Consider the following 20,953-nt stretch of genomic DNA (forward strand, 5'->3'; position numbering starts at 1 on the left):
TTAATTTTAAAATAAACCCATCAAGACGATATCCGTCAAATGATGAAGGAAAATATTTTGTTATATTTGTAAATAAACAAATATAATTTTGTATATTATTTGAAAACAATACCCTTAAGGTAAAAAATAATATTTTCAATTTCACTTTATACAAAGGGTGAATAAATTTAGGGTATAACCCCTTTTGAGTTGATTAGCTTGTCATTGAAACCCCAAACAATTAGTATAGCGTATAACTGTGTGTGTGTATATATAACCACACGAGGCTTTGCAAAATGAATGTGCAAATTTTGGGTAGCAAAGTTTATAAGAAATTAAATATGTCGGAGGTGGAAGAGGAGCAGACGCCGCTGCCCATCTATCACAGAAATGATCATAAAGGTCATTTACCAATAGACAAGGATTCCGTGGTAATTAAAGTCAGAGACAATCTGAAGAAGCTGGAATGGTCAGTTCCGGTCTACGAGTCCCAATCATACCTATCAATGCCCCTTAAACGAACTTCGATTTACAAAATACCAAAATTCATGAAAGATATCGAACCGAAAGAGTACGAGCCACACATGGTTTCGTTTGGGCCGTACCATCATGGGAACAAACATTTGCATCAAATGGAACAGAAAAAACAGAAAGTGTTTCAGCATGTCGCGAAGGATAATGCTGCCACTTTCGAGTTGATTTTGAGTGAAGTGTCGAAAATTTTGGAAGATCTATATGAAGCATATGATGATCTTGATCATGAGAAATGGAGGAAGGATGATGATGCCCAAGCTAAGTTCATGCAGATGATGATCATAGATGCGTGTTTCCTGCTGGTTTTCTTCTCGGAAGATGAACGGTACAAGTCACAAATTACTTCGAAATCAGAGATAAAGAGAGACATTTTGCTGCTTGAGAATCAGCTTCCTTTCAAGCTTCTTCAACTGTTGTATAGCATATCATCAATTAAGGTACGTGTTCTTAATCTATGATCTTTAATACATATTATCCTACTCCTATAAAATAGGATAGTTCAAATAGGTAACCACTTTAATTTGAACCTTAAATTATTAATAATTGAAATAGGAGTAGAAAAAGAAGGGTAAATTTGATAAAATATTTACAAAATATATGATATGGTGTTATCCCTTCTATTTTGATAGAATCTAAAACTTTGTAATATTTTAATTTATTTTACTACATTGGAAAATGACCCTTATTTTTTTTTAATAGTTCAAAAATTCTAAATTTTATTATATCAAAAAATTCTGTTGTGTGTTATACCATATCTATGTATTACTTTTTTGTTTTTCTTGTTACTATACTTGTAGTTGTCTTTACTTTATATCATTTATGCTTGATTTTATTTTCCTAAAAATTTAAAATCAACTTTTTAATTAAGTTCTTTTAAGTTCTTTTAAGTTGGACATTTTTTAAATCTATGGTCTTACCATAAACAAGATTTAAACTTTTACATAATTTTATTGCACCAAAGAAAGTATAATAATATTTGAGTATTTACTAGTCACAAGTGAATTAAATTTAGAGATTTTTTTTTACGTTCGAAGATTTATTAGACGATATTATTTTTGAAGTCTATAGGCTTGTTAGACATACACTAGTAGAAAAAGGGCCTACAATGACAGTTAAATGCTGTCATTAAAGGTTTTCGTGACAGTTTTTTGCAGTCATTGATGCGGCAGTCATGGAAAGTATTTTATGACAGTTGTATAAATTGTCACGAAATGTTGTTTCAATGACATATAATACCTGTCACGAAAGAATTTTTTTTATGACTGATTATAACCGTCATTATTTAGTTACGATGACAGTTAATAACTATCACAGTTTAAATTTTATGACAGAGTATAACTGTCATTATTATATTTTCGGTGACAGTTAATTACTATCATTGTTTATATTTTATGACAGCTTATAACTGTCATAGTTTACATTTTATGACGGAAGATAACTGTCATTGTTAATATTCTATGACTGATATTAAATGTCATTATTTATCATTTATGACACTTTTTAACTGTCATCATTTTACTTACCATGACTTTTATTAACTGTCAATAAAACTTTTTCGATGACAGTTTTATTTTTCAATTTAAATGTCATAGTTGTGTTTTTAGTCAATCTTTTCAAAAGCCCTATTTCTTATTGAATTATGTATTTGTTGTCACCCTGCCATTACACATACATTACATACCAATACAATAACAAATGGAAAAAAGGTGAACGTTTTAATAGAAATAAACACTTACTAATATTGCTTTAATTGTTAGTACAAATGTTTTTTGGTACGAACAAACTATTTTAAATGATTACATTTAAACAAAAAAATTTCCTACCAAACCTATAAAAAAGGCTATACATCAACTAATTGGTGTATCCATGGTTTCATTGCTCCAATGGATTGTGGCAAAACCTAATAAGAAAAGAAAAGGAAACAAAATAATTCAACAAGACAACACATTCACCCACATATAAACACATCACATTCACTTCATGATGAACAACAAACTTCAACAACATAGAACACATACACACTTCAAATATATTTGCCTATTCAACCATAACATGATTGAGTACATACCTTATAGAATGTCATAGGATTACATACCACACAAGAAATAATGATTATAGAGAAGAATCATGAAATACTTACTTCAGAAAGAAGGCGATTCTTGGGGAGACGTTTCACTTTAGGAGCAAGCACCACATGCCTACAAGAAATATATATATATATATATATATATATATATATATATATATATAACCATGAATTCCAATTAGAGAAATGGATTCCAAAACTGGAAGAGAATTGAAGAGAGAAGAAGAATGGCAGACCTTGGAGAAGCGGTGAAGAAGAAGAGCTTTTGTACATTCAAGACTATGCAAGCATTATAATGAAAATTTCAAGTTGTCCAATCATTCCAAGTTTCCTATGTGGAAAATAGTCCATAATGGAAAATCGATAATCCAAAATTATAACATCATAAAGAGAAATCAAGAAATGGATTGATTAAGATCATGAATCCAACCAAGTCAGACAATGGAGGCATTTCTTCATACAAGTTGTGAACAAAAACGGAAAAAGGTAAAAATGAAAAAAGAAAAGCCAACCAGGAGATCAGGAAAGGCTCATCTAAACTATTAAAGGCATTGATAATCAAATTCTCATTAGTAACTACCTCAATTTGTGGCCCTGGAAATTGCCCATTAATCAAAATATCTTGAAAAAGAAAAACACACACACACAATGGGGAATACATCTTTAATTAAGCTAAACAAGAAAATGGGTGTTGCATTGATACAAAACTAATACATGTTGCTTTACTACAAGTATATCAATGGCTAAAAGTAAAAAAATTGATCGAACGATGCACTAGCACAAAATACAAAAGGAGAGAAAACCAACCTTTTGAATGAAAATGGATTATGAAGTCCTGGGATTTGAAGTAGAAGAATTCTAAACTTTTGTCACTGGTACAACATATTAACCAATAACCATAGACAAACATTCTTGACTAGAGGCAAGACGAGTGCTCAAGTACAATATCAAACCGAGTATATCTTGGAATTGAAAAATATAAGCAAAATACGACCAAGGCACCCAAGCTAAAGGCAACCATAGTAATATAACATTACAAGTCAAACCCCAAAAAATAATACTTAAGCAACTGTGTAGTAAATCATCTCCTATTAGTAAGTGGGTTATAACATATTTGAAAGATGATGATAAATTCCATAAACAGCCAGTAAGATGATACATCACCAATGCCTGTTTTTTCAAATAATATAATTATTGTAACAAAAATTGATATATCCAAACAAATGATTAGAAGAATATTTGAAAATTGGTACCTGAAGAACAACCCAAACACTCCATAAGGTATTGGAAGATAGCATCAAAAAGCAACCCATCAACCAGGAATTGGGCAATGAAAGAGAAGAAGAATGGTGATTATTATTAGGTTTATGGATAGGAAAGAGATGATGGTGATTGTTAAACAAATTCAATTGGGGGCCGTTGTAAAATGCCATTATCGCAACACCACCAATGCAAAATAATATTCCTGCTACCTTTGAGCTCCTGCTATTGACTTCAACCTGAACACCTCCATCCTATAAGTATCAATGGAAAAAAAGAATGGTTTTTAACAAAGAAAGATAATTAATATAAGAGATGTAGAAATTTAAACATATGGCTATGCCAAAAAGATCTCATTTCTAAAAATCGATCAAGACTATAAACATTACATCTACCTACCTATTGTTATTGTTTTTTAAAAAATTAACTTAAGATTTGAGTGTTTCTTCCCATAAATTTTGTAAATAGAAAAGTAAAAACAAAACCTATTACTAACATGGTCGGTACGACTACTTAAAAGATAAAATGTTAAATTACAAGTTCAATCCACGTACTAAAAAGTAGAGTTGAGTTAGTAAAACGAAGACAAGAAAATGTATGCATGATTGACGAAACTAAACTTGATAATGTTTTTCTTTGACTTCAAATCATTGTATTCCTCCTCTTTCTCAAACATTGCCATTACCTTCTTGTTCACCCTTTCCTCGAGGCTTCATATGTAAAGAGAAGATTTGAGAAGAGTAAGGATAGGATGGTAATGATTTTAGCATAATCTTCCAAAGTATACAACAATCAATTAAGCATCTGTCAAGAGGGCTAGTGCATAACTTAATTTAATAGTCATTTGAAATAATTTAATAGTTAAAAATCAAAGTTCTAACTCATAGCCACTCACCTGGATCGTTGAACCTCCAATGTTTTAAGTTTCTCCATAGACTAAGCATGACCATTATTATTTTTTATAGAAAATACCTATAATTGTGAAAATAAGGTAAATATAGTCAATAATTGCTCTACTACTTGAATGAGCTGAAGTTTTTTCTTTTACCTTGGCCCTCTGTTCTTCTATTTCCAAGGTTAAACTGTTAACTTGTATTTTCAAAGCAACTAATTTAGTCTCTAATGATGCCTTCTCTTGTATAACAGCTTCCATTTTGATGACTGCTTCTCCCTTTCATTTTCATGCTCTTGTATAACAGCCCAGCTTTGTCCTCTGTTTTCGGCAACACCACCATGGCAACTTTGACCTTTAGAAACTTCCCATTTACAACACAATTGACTTCCAAACTTTTACATAAGCTTTATTACATATAAGAGAACAATTACAACTTAGAAACTACAGCTTTAATCAACTAAAATTGCTTTGAAAATTTACCAAATGACTCGATTAGTGAGATAGGGTGGGAAGGGTTGAGAACTCACCGGTTGTTGGCAGAAGATTGGGCGGACGTTGATGCGTGGGAGGAGGTGAAACAGTTGGCCGACGTTGAACCGTCGGCGGAAGACACACGGTCAGCAGAAGACGGACGGTCGGCGGAAGTTCGTCCAACCACAGGCAGAAGAGAAATCGAATGTGGGCGATGGCAAATCGGGGCAGACAGCAAATTGGGGCGGAAGAATATCAGGCAGGAAGATAAACTGGGCGCAAGAAAATCGGACGTGGAGAAGGTTGTTTGGGAAGGAGATGATATGTTGAGGAAGAAGCGGCTGCAAATGGAAGAGATTGAAAAATTAGGGATTTCTAATTTTTAATCAATTAATTTAATAGATTTGGGGATTTTTATTTTAATAAATTATTTTAATAAAACCTAGAATCTTTTATGATGGTAAATAACTGTCACGGAAAAGGATTGAGATTGGGGTTTTTGGAGCTCTTTCGTGGAGATGCAGAGAGAAAGGAGATAAGAAAATATATAATTAATAATATATTTTATTATTTATATTTAATGACAGTTAAAATTTGTCATAGATTTATGACAGTTTTTAACTGTCATAAATTCTTCAAATCCGAAAAATTCCGCCTTTTCCCGCCAAAAACGCGCATTTTAACCTTTTATGACAGTTTTTTCTAATTTCCTTTTAATTTTGGATAAATGAACTGTCATAGTAGACCCAATTTCTTGTAGTGATATAAAATTGAATTACTTCATCTATCTTAATTATATAAATATGAGAGGTGTTTCGATGTAGGATCCTTTCAACATTGATTTCATTGAAATTTTATTACTTAGATGAACGTCTCTACTTGATCTAATAATTACAATTTGTGGATGATTATGGTTCTAACAGGTTCAAGAAAAAAATTTGACCTCACTAATTAAAAACAACTTATTTATCAAATCAGAAGAGGAGTTATGGGAAATAGAACATAAGCACATTTTAGGGATGTATAGAATGTCGTTACTTTATTCAAGGATAGATACGTCGGTAAAGTGGACGATGGATACGTTGATAAGGAGGATGAAGGAAGGGTATTATAAGTCCCTATCAGGGTGGGATCACATAATTCCACAAGCAACAGAGCTTTATAAGATGGGGATAAAATTCAAGAGAACCACAAAACGCCTTCTCAGTTTGTATTTTGACCTAAAACAAGGGGTGTTGGAATTGCCATATTTGGAGGTGTCCAATGATATTGGTACACATTTATTAAATGTGATGGCATTTGAGAAACTGTATTCAGATGATACAAGACATGTCATGTCTTATGTGAGGTTTATGAAAAATCTAATTGCAGATGACAAAGATGTGTTGCGGCTGATCTCCTGTGGAATATTATCTCAAAATGCAATTAGTCCCAGTGATGTGGTAAAGTTTTTCAATCGGCTGGCCCAAGCCACAAATAAATATCAGTTCAATAGCTATTTTATTGAAGTGTGCCAGGGTTTGAATTATTATTATTATTATTATTCTGACAAACCCTGGACTAGGTGGTGGGTAAATCTCAGAGACCCACGAACTCAAAAACCATGTGGGTTATTATCTCCATTGCTGCTGCTTCTTTTACTTTTCTCCTCCAAATTACCCAAACCACCATCCAAGTATATGAACATTTCCGCTCAAATCATTGAGATATCTACATTTCTTCGTCATCCTATAATCCCATCATCACCGCGTACCCTATATTACATATAATCAAGCTTTTATTTTATTAGTTTTAATTTCCTTCCCCCATATATATTGTAATTCTCTACTACTCCCAATAATCCCAATCCCCTTTCTTCCTTTCTTTGTCTCTTTTGGTGGAATATTAACAACACTTCCCTCCATTTAAATTTGTATTTTCAATCCCCCCATCAAGTATAATTATTTCTCAATAATATTTCTGTCCTAAATGATAAAAATCTCTCCTTATCTCATACTTCTTTTTAATAAATTTCACATAGATCCCTCCCTACGTTACCCTATCAAACCTAGGACGATGTGTCGGCGTGACGACAATAGATTTCAATTTAGACTATAAAATCAAAATCTTCTATGGTCAAACTCCCTAAACCCATTTTTAGAAAATGATTTTTTTTGGATCGTAGATGCATCCAAACATTTTTAGCACCCTCGTCATCCCTGGAATATATTCAATAAAGCTCATGATATATATTTATTTGGAAATGCAAACACGTTAAAAAGATATGTACCACTTGCACTAATAGCAACATACATATTTGTTTCTAGCTTGGGTTTCTCTAGGATATTTTTCCTAATTAATTCATGTATTTGTGAGATTAAACTTATATATATAGCAAATTCTAAAAAAAAAAATAAGTTTTTTAGAAACTATTCTTTTAGTTTTAAATTTTGACTTGGTTTTTAAAAATATTGATAACAAAGCAAGAGATTAGAAGGTAGTAGCGATTTTTATAGACTTAATTTAGAAAAAAAAACGAAATGATTATCAAATAGGACTTCGTTTATTTATTATCTATATATTGTTCTTTTTTCAAATTAAGCCTATAAACACTTATCTATTTCCATTTTTACTTTGCTTTATTATATACTTTCTATCAATTTATATATTAAAATAAAAATTTGTAAAAATTTGTTTATGGTTTTTTTTTTTCAATTCGACTAAAATTAAACTCTTTTACTCTATAAAGATGAAATTCATAATTAAAAACTAAAAGTATAACATTTCCACTTTTCATGATGCGATAATTTATCCTATTAATATTTAATTTTCTTACCATATGGAATTAACCAAAATGCATATAAATTAGTTCATACACTCAATAATATTAAAAAGAAAAAGAGAACTCTTACATCATCGTTGTAATATGCAGAGTAAATATGACTTTAACTTGGAAAAGACCACTGAAGTTCCTTTGGACGACAACTTTGAATGCGAAGCAAGATGGTGTAGTTATTGTTGCACTGATGTTTGTTCTTAAGATCAGAGAAGTTTTAGTCATTTAAAAATTGATTAATTAGAACTTGAAAGTATTTAAAAGTAAACCACTAGAGAGTGTGAGTGTAGAACGTATTAATTAATTTAATCAACAAATTAATAGAAAAGACAGCTTTTGAAACCTTGTGTTCCATATACATTATAGGAAAAAGGAGTTATAAAGCTGGCAAATTATCAGAATAATATAATCGAAGTAAAAGCAAATTAAAGAGAAGAAACCAAAGTAAATTCTTGCCAATCAATGCAAGTTTTATATATTAATGAAATATGTGACTAAACACAAAGATTGATTCCCTCCTCATATATACAGGGTAATTAATTAAATCACCTATGATTTTATTCTGTTTTATATTTCTTGAATTGACTGACTTTTGAAAAAGATAGAAGCCTTTAATTACACAAATATATGTAAAGATTCTTCCCTAAAAATAGAGATAATTTGATAATATTATTTGCATGGGTTTTGGTTCTACAGTGTGAAATTGTTAAGTCTGAGATGCCTTATTTGCGAGTCATCAACATTGTTCATCAACGAGTTCGTAGTAAGGGAAGAGATAATGTTGCACATTTTGGAGATGTATAGAGTGCAATTAATTGTATCCATGTATGCACAGGACTGATAGTCGTAGAATACAAACGTAAATAGACGAATAAATACACATATCAAACTCAAAAGACAAATTTTGCAACCTCATGTTGTAAAAAGGAGTTGATGTGAGTTTGTGAAATTAGAATAATAATAAACAAAAGCAAAGCATATGGAAAAGAGAGATCGTTGAAATAGGAATATGAAACCAAATATAAACTTAGAAGTCAAGGCAAGTTTCTGTTCATGAAACCCAAACCCAAAAGTTGATGTAATGTATCCCAAAAAGCTTCAATATATGAATGAATAAGCTTCAATATATGAATGAATATATCATATTATATAATTATGATATAGTTTTCTAAATTAACGATGACCTTATGGTAAATATATTTAAGAATTAGCCAACAAAAACTTAGCTCAACTAGCATTTGATATACAAAGAAGCAGATGATCATCAAATCATTCTTTGTTCAAATCTTTCGACTATACTAAAAAAGATAAAAACAAATATCAAAATTGAATAAGAATTTGAGGTACACATGTATATATAAGACTTCTTTTTAAGTACAAGGAGATAATAAACCAATTCTTTACTAAAGATTTCTTTTTATGTTTACTAATATATAACAAAGAATTGCATGATAATTTTTCTTAATAATTTGGTGAGATCGTTTTCGAGCGATTATAATTGTATTCCATATGGTTTGGAGGAATATTAATAATTCATTTTCTTAATCTATTAATACAACACAACTATGAAGTTTAAGAATATAGATGAACAATTAAATAAGGTAAGGAATGTGTGTGTGTGTGTATATGTATGGTGTTGAGGGTTTTGGGTAAGCAATTATTATGTGGATCAGATCATGAAGCAAGAAGAAATGGGTGGGGTTGTAAATGAGGTGAATGAACTTTTGAGTAAACTAGAGGAAAGTATTGGAATGGAAGAGTTCTTATCAACACAACACATGATCAAACCTTCAATCTACAAAATACCACAATTCATTAGAGAAGTCAATCCCAAAGCTTATGAGCCAAAGTTGGTGTCTTTGGGGCCGTACCATTATGGGAAACCCCATTTGCTTCCAATGGAAAGGGAAAAATACAAAGCTTTTCTCCATTTTAAAGCTAGAAACAATCTGTATTTAGAATCCATTGTTGACAGTGTTTGTAGCATTTTGGAAGATTTGTTGGGATCGTACGACGATAATCTCGATGATATATGGAAGGAAGATGTTGCAATGTTCTTGAAGCTCATGATTGTTGATGGCTGTTTTGTGCTTGATTTAATCAGTGAATTAAGTTCCAAATCGCTTGGCCGTTGTATGATTTGGGATATAAAGAGGGACATGGTGTTGCTTGAAAATCAGTTACCTTTGCAACTTCTTAAACAACTGCATGCCTTAACAACGACAACCACTGAAAATGAAAATGAGGTATCTTACGTACACTCCCTAACTTGTTTTAATTTCTCTCTTTATTTTTCTCCGCTCTATCCTAAAGGAGTACGAAATATGAAAGATTAAACCTCTAACCTCTAGAGATGGAGACCGAGTTAACCATAATTAAGCCAAATTCAAGGGAAATGTGTTATATATATATATATATAAACTCTCTGCTCATTATATATGTTTTCTCTTTATTTTCTTTACTGTCGATTTCTGAACTGTGACGGTAATATTGCACACAGCATTTGGATTTAGAAGCAATGATTTGGTCATGGATGAGGCTTTCAGGGGAAATATTATCAGTGAGAAATCCCTTGCACATTTTGGATATGTATAGATCTTCGTTATTGTCTCCTACGATATGCAAACAGGATGAGACTCATGAGAATATGATCGCAATATTGGAATGGACCCTAACCAACGAGGACAACGTAGAGTGTCAAAGCATTCGATCGGCAACACAACTTCGTAAAGCAGGGATAAAATTCGAGAAAAGCAGTACAAACAACCTTATGGACGTGTCGTTTGACTTCAAACAACGCGTCCTGAGGCTGCCATCTCTAGCAATAGACGACATCCTCACTGAACCAACTTTAATAAACATCATGGCGTTTGAGAAGCTTCATGTTGGGGTTGAAAGGCAAGTCACTTCTTTCGTTGTGTTGATGAAAAATCTAATAGGAATCGACAAAAATGTGTCATTGTTGGCCTCTAAAGGAATATTATCTTCTAATGTAATTCATGACGGTAACGGTGTAGTACAATTGTTCAATCTATTGGCCAAAGGACAGACAAAATATTTGGAGAACCACATGTGTGAACTATTCAAGATGTTGAATTGTTATTATGACAATCGGTGGAGTATTTGGTTGGAAAATCTCAAACTCAAAGTTCCACAAACTAAAAATCCATGGGAATTCATCTCTATTGCTTTTTTCACCTTTGGCTTTACGTACCCACTTGTCCAGGCTATCACTGATAATCGTCGTCGTAAAAAGCAGTAATTCTTCATCATCTCATATATATGTATGTATCTCTGTGTATGTTTATTTATTTTTTTAATTCTAATTTCCTTCTATTAAATATATTATTGTGTTCTTTGTAAATAGAATTGGTTATATTTAACAGTTTATATTTGTGATGATACTTTTCTAACCAAGAATATATATATATATATATATATATATATATATATATATATATATATATATATATATATATATATATATAAATAAAGAGAATCTCTCACTGATATAAAAATTTAGTCCCTAAACATATTTTAGAAACTCCAATATTAAAACTAAGGAGAGGAGACATTAGTGTTGAGAACTTCTTTATTATACGATCGGTCCATGTGTATGGTTTAATTCTTTTTCTTATATTAATTAGAGAAAATTATCATTCTTCTTCCTAATTAAAAAATGAGAAACTTAGCGAGAGATTAAAACGTGATGTATCTAAACTTGAAAAATCATTAATTTACCTTAATTTTCTTCTTGAATTATATCAATTTAGAAAAGGTGGATCATGAAAATATGATAAAAATATGCTTTAATTTGTACATAAAATTTGATTGCCAAAATGTGAAGGAAGACAGAGAAAAACATGTGTGAATATGAGCTTTTCATGAACAATCTTCCTATTCAAATTATATATCAAAGAATCTCACATGAAACTGTAAATTAATAATATAATAAAGATAAAGATGGAAGAAGCTCAAAAAGATCAACCATATATATACCAACAAAAAAAAAAAAAAAAAGAGAGAAAAAACTTCACTTTGGCTTCTCAATTTGTTCTTTTGTTCCTTTTTCAAATTATTATTATCATCTTTTGAGAATTAATTATAATGTATAAAAATACATATTGATGTTCTTAAACACACACATATTTTTAATGAGTGAGACCATTTGTTGTGGGTATTGAGTGTGGTTTTGATCTTATACTAATCTTAAAATTAAGTGACCCAACTAAAACTTTTTGGCAAATATTTTGGGATGAAATAGAATTACTAGCTAGGAATTTGAGAAGCATCGGAAAATGAAACGGAGAATCGAGGATGGAATGGAAATGAAAAAATATCGTAAGTACATCGAAACAGTAGAAATGATGATTTTTAGTTGAAAAAGATGTTGGGAATGTATTGAGTATGGTATTATACAAACCCTAAATACTCAATCTAATTAAACAAACACTTGGAATTAAAATAAATTATAAATATCCCTTTCATTCTATCCTCCCAAACGTTGGATAATACAATGTTATGTTTGGTAATCATTTGAATATTTATTTTTTAGTTCTAATTGTTTTAATAAAACAAATTAATTAAGTCCGCCTATAAACATATCTCTATCTCTGTCTATAATTTTCATAATAAACAAAAAAAATTAGATTACACCCAAACAAAAAAATCTGTCAAAATAATTTCAATGATATTAAATCTTATCTAACACAATATTAATAAATGCTATTATAAAAATTATGGGGTTTAACATTTTATATTATGTTGTGATACTGAAAGGTGTAGTGACATGGACACTAATTAGACACCGTGTATGTAGAATGTTTCCTCCCAACAAAAATTCATTTCCACTGACGGTGTTTCCTTATGATATCGAACCCACAAGTGAAGGATGGTGTTAAGTAATAATAAAATTAATATTAAATTTATCTTCATCCATTAACTTAGATTATTGAATCAATCAATAATTTAAGATTATATTATACTTTTGAATCGTTGTTTTTATTTCAATTATTTAATCTAACGTTATTATAATATATTAGGTGAATTAATATGATCAACTTTAACTCCAAAAAAGACAACTGAATTTCTTTTGAGACAACTTTGAGTCCTAAGCAATGACCATTTGAGAGTTAAGTTTTAGCCCTTTTTAAAAAATAATCATATTAAAATTTGATTTTTTTAAAAAAAAAATAAATCATCAAAGAGCGACGAAATATTCGTAAATGACAAAATTGTTTTAAATAATTAATATAAATTTTGATATATTTATAAATATTTTGGTTTTATATTAAAAAATGTGTCATTAACTGAATATAATAAAAATAAATAATTTAAAAAAAAAAAAAGAAAAAAACAATTGAGATCATGTGTTTCATAAGGAGTGAGGTGGCAGATTAGAATATAAAAAAAATGAAGAAAACAAAGTAAAAGCAAAAGAGAAGAAAGTGAATTCTTGGCAATCAAGGCAAGTTTTATTCATCCTAAGAATGATGCCCCTATCATTAAATTCATTCCATTCTCTTTTAAACTTTACACAATCTATTATTTTATATATTTCTTCAATTTACTCATCACTATTGAAAAAGACAGAAGCCTTTAGTAAATATTATTACCTCAATTCAATTATGTTAAACAAAATTTAACGAAAAAACTTTATTTTTACTGAATATAGTAAAATATACAAATCGTGATAGATCAAGATAAACTATAGATGATAGACACACATATTATATGATATTGTAAAATAATAATTATACATACAAACTTTACCCTAAAAACTTATTCATATACATTATTAAATAATGCAAGTTTATAGTTAATCTAATATTAATATTAGTAGGTAACTTCAATTAATTTTTATAACTCTAAAGTATGTTATATATAAACACAACGAATCATCCAATTTTTGAATCTACTATCAAATGCATATCTAAGAAAGTGATGAACTTGCATTTTTTTTTTCAAATACTATTGTCTCTACCGAACAAAATTCTTAACTTTTGTAAAAATTTAGTTGTGATCTTAATATTAAGATTAGAGGAAATAAGTTCATTGGAAAATATTTGGTTATATTTGGTAAATAAGTTAACATAATTTTCTTACATTATTTGAAAACAATACCCCCTTAGGCAAAGATAATATATTCAATTTCACTTTGTACAAAGTGGGAATAAATTTAGGGTATAACCACTTTTGAGTTGAGCTGTCATTCAAACCCCCAAACAAGTATAGTATAACTGTGTGTGTGTGTGTGTGTATATACAACCACACGAGGCTTTGCAAAATGAATGTGCAAAATTTGGGTAGCAAAGTTTATAAGAAATTAAATATGGTGGAGGTGGAAGAGGAGGAGACGCCGCTGCCCATCTCTTGCATAAATGATCATAAAGATCAATTTCCAATGGACAAGAATGACGTGGTAATTAATGTCAAAGACTGTCTGAAGGAACTGTTGATGAAACGGCCAGTACCGGTGAACGAATCCCCATCATCAGAAAAAACTATCAAACCTTCGATTTACAAAATACCAAAATTCATGAAAGATATCCAACTGAAAGCGTACGAGCCATATTTGGTGTCGTTTGGGCCATACCATCATGGGGTCGAACATTTGGCTCCAATGGAAAAGGAAAAACAGAAAGTGTTTCAACATCTCGTAAAGGGTGATAATAATGCTGCCACTTACGAGTCGATTGCGAGTGAAGTGTCGAACATTTTGGAAGATCTATATGCAGCATATGATAATCTTGATGAGAAATGGAGGAAGGATGTTGTTGCCAGTGCCAAGTTCATGGAGATGATGATTATAGATGCGTGTTTCATACTAGTTTTCTTCTCCAAAGACAAAAGTTACAAGTCGCTAATGACTTTGAGATCAGATATAAAGCGAGACATTTTGCTACTTGAGAATCAGCTGCCTTTCCAGCTTCTTCAACTCTTGTATAAGATATTACCAATTAAGGTACGTATTCTTAATCTAGCAAAAAATCTAAATTTCGTTATACCGAAAAATTCAAAAAGCTTGACGAGTTGGATAACTATTCACCAATTAGGATGACTTTTGCTACAAATTTGATTGGATTATTTGTGGTTTATGAACTCGCTACTATACCATATTAAATAGACATCATGTTAATTATCAATAATTAATAAAAAGAGGAATTAATATATATATCTTAATTATAAATACGGGAGGTTTTTCGATGTAGGATCCTTAACATCGATCTTATTAAATTATTACTCTACACAGTTGATGAACGTTTCTCCTTGATCTAATAATTACAACTTACATGATTTTGGTTCTAACAGGATCAAAATAAATCTTTGACTTCACTTATATGCAAGTTATGGTTTGTCAAAAAAGATGAGCTGACAGTAAAAGGAGGTAAGCACATTTTAGAGATGTATAGAATGTTATTATTGGATCCAATTCCTATAGTACTGTCCGAAAGGGATGAAAGTCAGAAGAAAGCAGAAGGAACGAAAGGCAACAAAAAAGAGAAAGATGAATCCGTGCTAAATAGTCAAATCATTCCTCAAGCAACACTACTTCACGATGCTGGAATAAAATTTCGGAGAAGTGAAACAGAAAGCCTTATTGACATTGGTTTTAAAAATGGCGTGTTGGAACTGCCACATCTAACTGTAGACGATGATACTGAAACGAAATTACTAAATGTGATGGCATTTGAGAAACTGCATGGTAATGTTAGAAGTTATGTGACGTCTTTTGTAGTGTTGATGAATAATTTGATCGACATAGATAAAGATGTCGAGCTATTGTCGGAGAATAAGATAATAGACAATGCACTTGGGAATGACGAAGACGCAGCGAAGTTGTTTACAGTACTTGGGAAAGGAGTGGCTCTTGATTTGGAGAGCAATATAGCAAAAGTACATCGTTTGGTGAATAAACATTGTGATGGAAGATGCAATAGATGGTGTGCTAATCTTAAACACAATTACTTTCAAAATCCATGGGCTATTATCTCACTCATTGGTGCTATTTTCGGTTTTCTTATCCTTATCGTTCAAGCCGTCTATCAAATTATTGATTACCACACAAGGAAGTAAGAGGAGATCAAAAAATATTATTGTCTTTAATTTGTATTATTACAAGTTGTCATATTGACAAACACTTTTTATTTATTTATTTATTTATTATTATTATTATTATTATCATCTTTTTACAATGATATGAGTGTACTATTGAATAATAAATTTAATTTAGACATGCATGCATGGATGTATCTTTATAAAGCTTTCTCTTGGGTTTTTGTTTGTATGTATGATTGTCTTTGTTTATATTTATATATGTATGTATTGGGGATTTGAAATGATATATAGTTTAATTATCAATTTAATGTAAACTTCATGGATTCTTTGAGTTCTTCAAAAGTTAATCACCAACAGAAAAATCACAGCATTTAGAAGTGAAAAATATTTAAGCATATTTTCGAACATCATCCCTATTTTTATGCATTTGAATAAATTATCCAATCTCAATTTTCATATGCCAAATTAATTTCTTATTTTTGAAGAATATGACAGTGACAGTAATGTTCGATATACATCTAAGAATTACTTTTTAAAAATAGATGAATTAAGAATGTAGCAAACAAATAAAAAATGATTAGCAAAAATGTCGCAGAATGCAAAATTACATACACCATAGTCGTCAGATTCCGTTTCTTAGCGGCGAAGAAGAGGGAAAAGAAAAGGAAACTCCATTTTTCTCTTTTAACTTTTGAAGAAAAAAATCATTCCATTCTCACTGTCTCTTGACTCTCTCCCCATCTTCCCGACCTTCAATCTCTCTCGGATCTCTCCCCCCGGCATTTCCCATCCTACCCACTGCGTGAATTTTCCATTACCTGCCTTTTTTTCTTTCGAATTTCAGCTGGGAAAAACAAAACTGCCCAACCCATCTTTGGAATTTCAAACTCCGGACGAGAAAAAACCATGAGGCGTTCCCTAGTTGTTGGGCTCTGTTTATGGTTCTCTCTGACATTGGTGATTGCAGATGCAAATGACTCTTCTTTGGAAGGTTTAATCTGGTCTTCTGCAAAAGAAGATTCCGCCGCCGCTGCTGCACCTGTCGTTCACGACGCCGATGGCTTTGATGGCGGCTTTTCTTCCCTCGATAGCATGTTACAGTGGGCTATAGGTACTCTTTTTTTTTTTTTTCATTATTGTATTTCATGCTCCGATATAAGGTCATGCCTTTAAATGGTAGTATTAGCAATCACTAGGATGACTGGAATTCATGGCACTGAGCCTTGTGTAGGACATTGGGGAAATTATTTGAGATGTCTTTGCAACATTGTTCTGCACAGGAATACTTCAAACTTAGCCTAATTTATGCTTCTAGACTTTAAAGATTCTTTTTTCATATTATTATGTGCCATAAGTTATACATTTTGTCTGTAGAAGATGTCTATCAAAGGAGTTCTTCCAGTCAATAGAAGATGAGGGTAGGGTTGGGGAAGTGTAACCTAAGAGTCTAACTTAGCTCTCATGTTCCATATATACTACTCACCCAAGGACCCGTTACCAAGCAAGGCTTGCCAGATAACAGTATCGATGTTAGCTTTGCTGGTTTACATAGCATCAGAGCGATGATTGAGGAGTTTCTCCTCCATCCGCCTTCCAGAGATAAAGGGGTTTTTTTATGGCTTGCCGAGGTGTGCGCGGTTGTTTGGTATATTTGGGGTGAGAGGAACGATAGGGTGTTCTGGGGTATGGAGAGGGATCTTCATGAGATTTAGTCCTTGATTAGATTTCATGTGCCTCTTTGGGCTTCAATTCTGAAGAACTTTTGTAACTATTCCGTAGGCAATATTTTACTTAGGTGTTCCCCTTTTTGTAGGTGGGGTGGTTTGTTGGGCTCTGGTTTTTTTTATGCCCTTGTATTCTTTCATTTTTTTTCTTAAAGAAAGTTGTTTTCATAAAAAAATCTTGAATATCTATACCAACTCCAGAGATCTTATCTTGCTTACATCTTAAATTAATTTTGTAATATGATTGGAACTGTGTTTTCATTGCTTGTATGTTGCAGTCTTCTTTGTATTCTAAGTTTCACAGGGTTGCAACTTCCTGATTAATGTATTTGTCTGAATTAGGCCATTCTGATCCTGCAAAACTAAAGGATACTGCACAGGATGTGAAACAATTGTCTCCAAGTGAGATAAAGAAGCGTCAAGAAGAAATTAAGGTACAAATTACAATTCTAATGAATTATGTTTCTGCATCAAAATTTATCAAAGAAAGGAATATTTTGTATTAATATACTTTTGTAAATTTTATTATTTTAATTAAATGTTTCCAAACATGTATTGTGCAACTCTGAATACTTAATTTTTCTCATTTAGAGTGATCTGCTTTTGTAGGACCTGATAGAGGAGTTGAAGCTGCCATCAGATGCAAAGCTGATGCAAATTGCGGTGGATGACTTGAAAAATTCCTCTCTATCATTGGAAGATCGCCATCGGGCATTACAGGAGCTTTTGGTACTTGTTGAGCCAATAGACAATGCAAATGGTTAGTGCTAGCATCACTATTAGCTGTGGATCCTTGGAACGGCCCACAGGCTGAACAACTTTCTTTTTCAGTTGTCGCAGTTGGCTGTGGCCATGAACTATGGTCCTATTACCTTATGAGCCAAGGGACTTATGAATTTCTTCATTCAATCTCTTACGTTTTACGTCACATTTTAAAAACACTTTAAATAGTTCTTGAAGAAACAATTGTTTTAAGTTTAACTTTGTGGTAGGATTGGTTTAGGGGTAACTAGGGGATTAAGGACATAATAGTAATTAATTAGGGAGTTAGTTATATTTGTGGTTATAAATAGGGGGAGTGGGGAATGGTGAAGATGAGCAATATTTGGTGAGTGAATTAGGGCTTGAGAGTTATCTCAAGGTAAACTTGTGAGCGACCTCAAGAAGGGAGGGTCCACATACCTCGAATCCCTTGGTTTATCGTGTATTTTCGTTATTCTATATATATTCAATTTATTCAGGTTCTATCACTTTGATAGTCTTTCCCCCCCCCCCCCCCCCCCCCCCCCCCCCCTCAAAAGCAAGTACTCTTAGTAAGCAATCTCACATGCATTCATGAGATATTCTTGAGAACTTGCCACCACAGGACTTAACTGTTTTAAGTGCAGTAACCTGTTTGGTGCTTTTGACTGAGTTCATACATGTATCCTGCATAATTCTTAATCTTATTTTTGGCTTTGTTATCTTACCTTCGCTCACATTTTGATTCTTTTTTCCCATAGATTTGGACAAACTTGGCGGCCTTGCTGTACTTACTCGTGAGCTTAATCATGTTGATCCTGATGTTAGGAAAATTGCTGCATGGATTCTTGGAAAAGCAAGTCAGAATAATCCTATTGTTCAAAAGCAGGTACGTCCATACATTGCAAATATTTTAATAGATCTCATTGTAGAACTTTTCCTCCAGCTACAGTCTTGTTTTCAGGTATTGGAACTTGGGGCACTAGCAAAATTAGTGTCGATGGTAAAATCTGATTTTGTAGAAGAAGCCATCAAGGCATTGTATGCTATTTCATCGTTGGTTCAAAATAATTTATCTGGCCAGAAATTATTCTATGCCGAAGCTGGAGAAACTATGCTTCAGGTAACTTCACCGAAGATTAGGAGAAGATATATGTGCCACTTTTGTGCTACATTCTGTCAAAGTGACGGTTTGTTTTTGTTTCTCTAGGATATTTTAAGCAACTCGAGCATGGATATCAGATTGCAGAAAAAAGCTGTTTTTCTTGCAAGTGATTTGACTGTGACACAATTAGAAAAACCAGATGAAGCTGAAAGGCCATTTTTTGGAGATCGCTTTTTCTTGAAGTCCGTGGTAAATCTCATCCATTCAACAGACATCGATCTCCAGGAGAAGGTGATTTTTTCTTTTCCTTCTCAAATCTTTCTGCATTTTGTTTCATTATTATTTTGTCGGTGCATTAACAGGAACATCTCCATATAGATTAATGTTTTATTGAGAAGAAGGTATCAAGACATCGTGTTATTCTTGTTTCAACAAATTGTCTAAGCCATGAACTCTGGCCCCTATTCAAATGTAAGGTTTTGATATGCATTTACAGGCCCTCATTGCTCTAAAGAACCTCCTGCTTCTGAGAACAACGAAAGCTCAAGTTTTAAAAGAATTTTGTGGGTTGGATGCTGCTTTGGAGAGGATGAGGATGAAGCTGAAGGTATTAATGGAAGAGGAAGATCACCGGGATTATGCAATGGATGTGGAAGATCTACGAAGCCAAGTGGAGCAAATTTTCCTTGAAAAGCTGGGAAAGGTAGTTTCTATTTTCTACTCTCAGATCAATAATTGTAATTGTGAGTCAATAACCTCCAAGCAATGGACTTAATATGATTTATTGGTTTCGGAGAATGCAGGTTCCAACATGAACAGAAGTACAATAGGATGATTTTAGCTGCAGCTTTGAAGTTTGTCATATACAATGCTTCTCTACTAACCTAGTCTGTTTCATCGGTTCCCCCAATAGAAAGAGATGCATCCTAGCCACTACTTTTAGGAAAGTTGAAATTTTTGTTGAGAATGTAGTACTAGAAGAGAGTGAAGAATTTGTGTGTGGTGTATAGCAATGATATATTGGTAGAATATTGTTCTTAACTATTTGTTATTGAAGAAAACTAAAAATTATTAAGAAGTTAATCAGCCTTGTAACTATTGGTTTTCTTTTTAATCAATGTTTATATCATTTTTCTCTAACCTCTGCTGAAAACAATGGCACTATATATCTTCCCAACCTTTTAAGATTGGTCTTGAACCATCCATGAAATTATGGATAGGATGTAAGTCTCATTAACCAAGTGCGGATGTCTTACATCTTTTGCTAACAAGAGCATTAAAAGTT

General features: G+C 31.9%; 3 protein-coding genes across 3 annotated transcripts; all 3 read left to right on the forward strand.

The window, feature by feature from the left end:
• The first annotated feature begins 308 nt into the window (after positions 1-308).
• On the forward strand, positions 309-7,079 carry LOC103498898 (UPF0481 protein At3g47200-like). Its single transcript, XM_008461704.3, has 2 exons — positions 309-950; positions 6,149-7,079. Exons 1-2 carry the CDS (start codon positions 321-323, stop codon positions 6,992-6,994), a joined length of 1,476 nt encoding a protein of 491 aa, XP_008459926.1. The 5' UTR covers positions 309-320; the 3' UTR covers positions 6,995-7,079.
• Positions 7,080-9,720: 2,641 nt separating this feature from the next.
• On the forward strand, positions 9,721-16,116 carry LOC103499077 (uncharacterized). The gene is made up of 4 exons (XM_051079300.1): positions 9,721-10,286; positions 10,541-11,298; positions 14,350-15,004; positions 15,352-16,116. The coding sequence occupies exons 1-4, from the start codon at positions 9,732-9,734 to the stop codon at positions 16,114-16,116; spliced, it is 2,733 nt and encodes a 910-aa protein (XP_050935257.1). The 5' UTR covers positions 9,721-9,731.
• Positions 16,117-16,647: 531 nt separating this feature from the next.
• Positions 16,648-20,751, forward strand: LOC103498900 (hsp70 nucleotide exchange factor FES1). Its single transcript, XM_008461707.3, has 8 exons — positions 16,648-17,209; positions 18,165-18,256; positions 18,432-18,582; positions 19,325-19,452; positions 19,528-19,686; positions 19,774-19,959; positions 20,165-20,371; positions 20,472-20,751. The coding sequence occupies exons 1-8, from the start codon at positions 17,005-17,007 to the stop codon at positions 20,481-20,483; spliced, it is 1,140 nt and encodes a 379-aa protein (XP_008459929.1). The 5' UTR covers positions 16,648-17,004; the 3' UTR covers positions 20,484-20,751.
• Positions 20,752-20,953: the final 202 nt, after the last annotated feature.

The sequence above is a fragment of the Cucumis melo genome, chromosome 11 (genome assembly GCF_025177605.1).
Source record: "Cucumis melo cultivar AY chromosome 11, USDA_Cmelo_AY_1.0, whole genome shotgun sequence".
Taxonomy (NCBI): Eukaryota; Viridiplantae; Streptophyta; class Magnoliopsida; order Cucurbitales; family Cucurbitaceae; genus Cucumis; species Cucumis melo.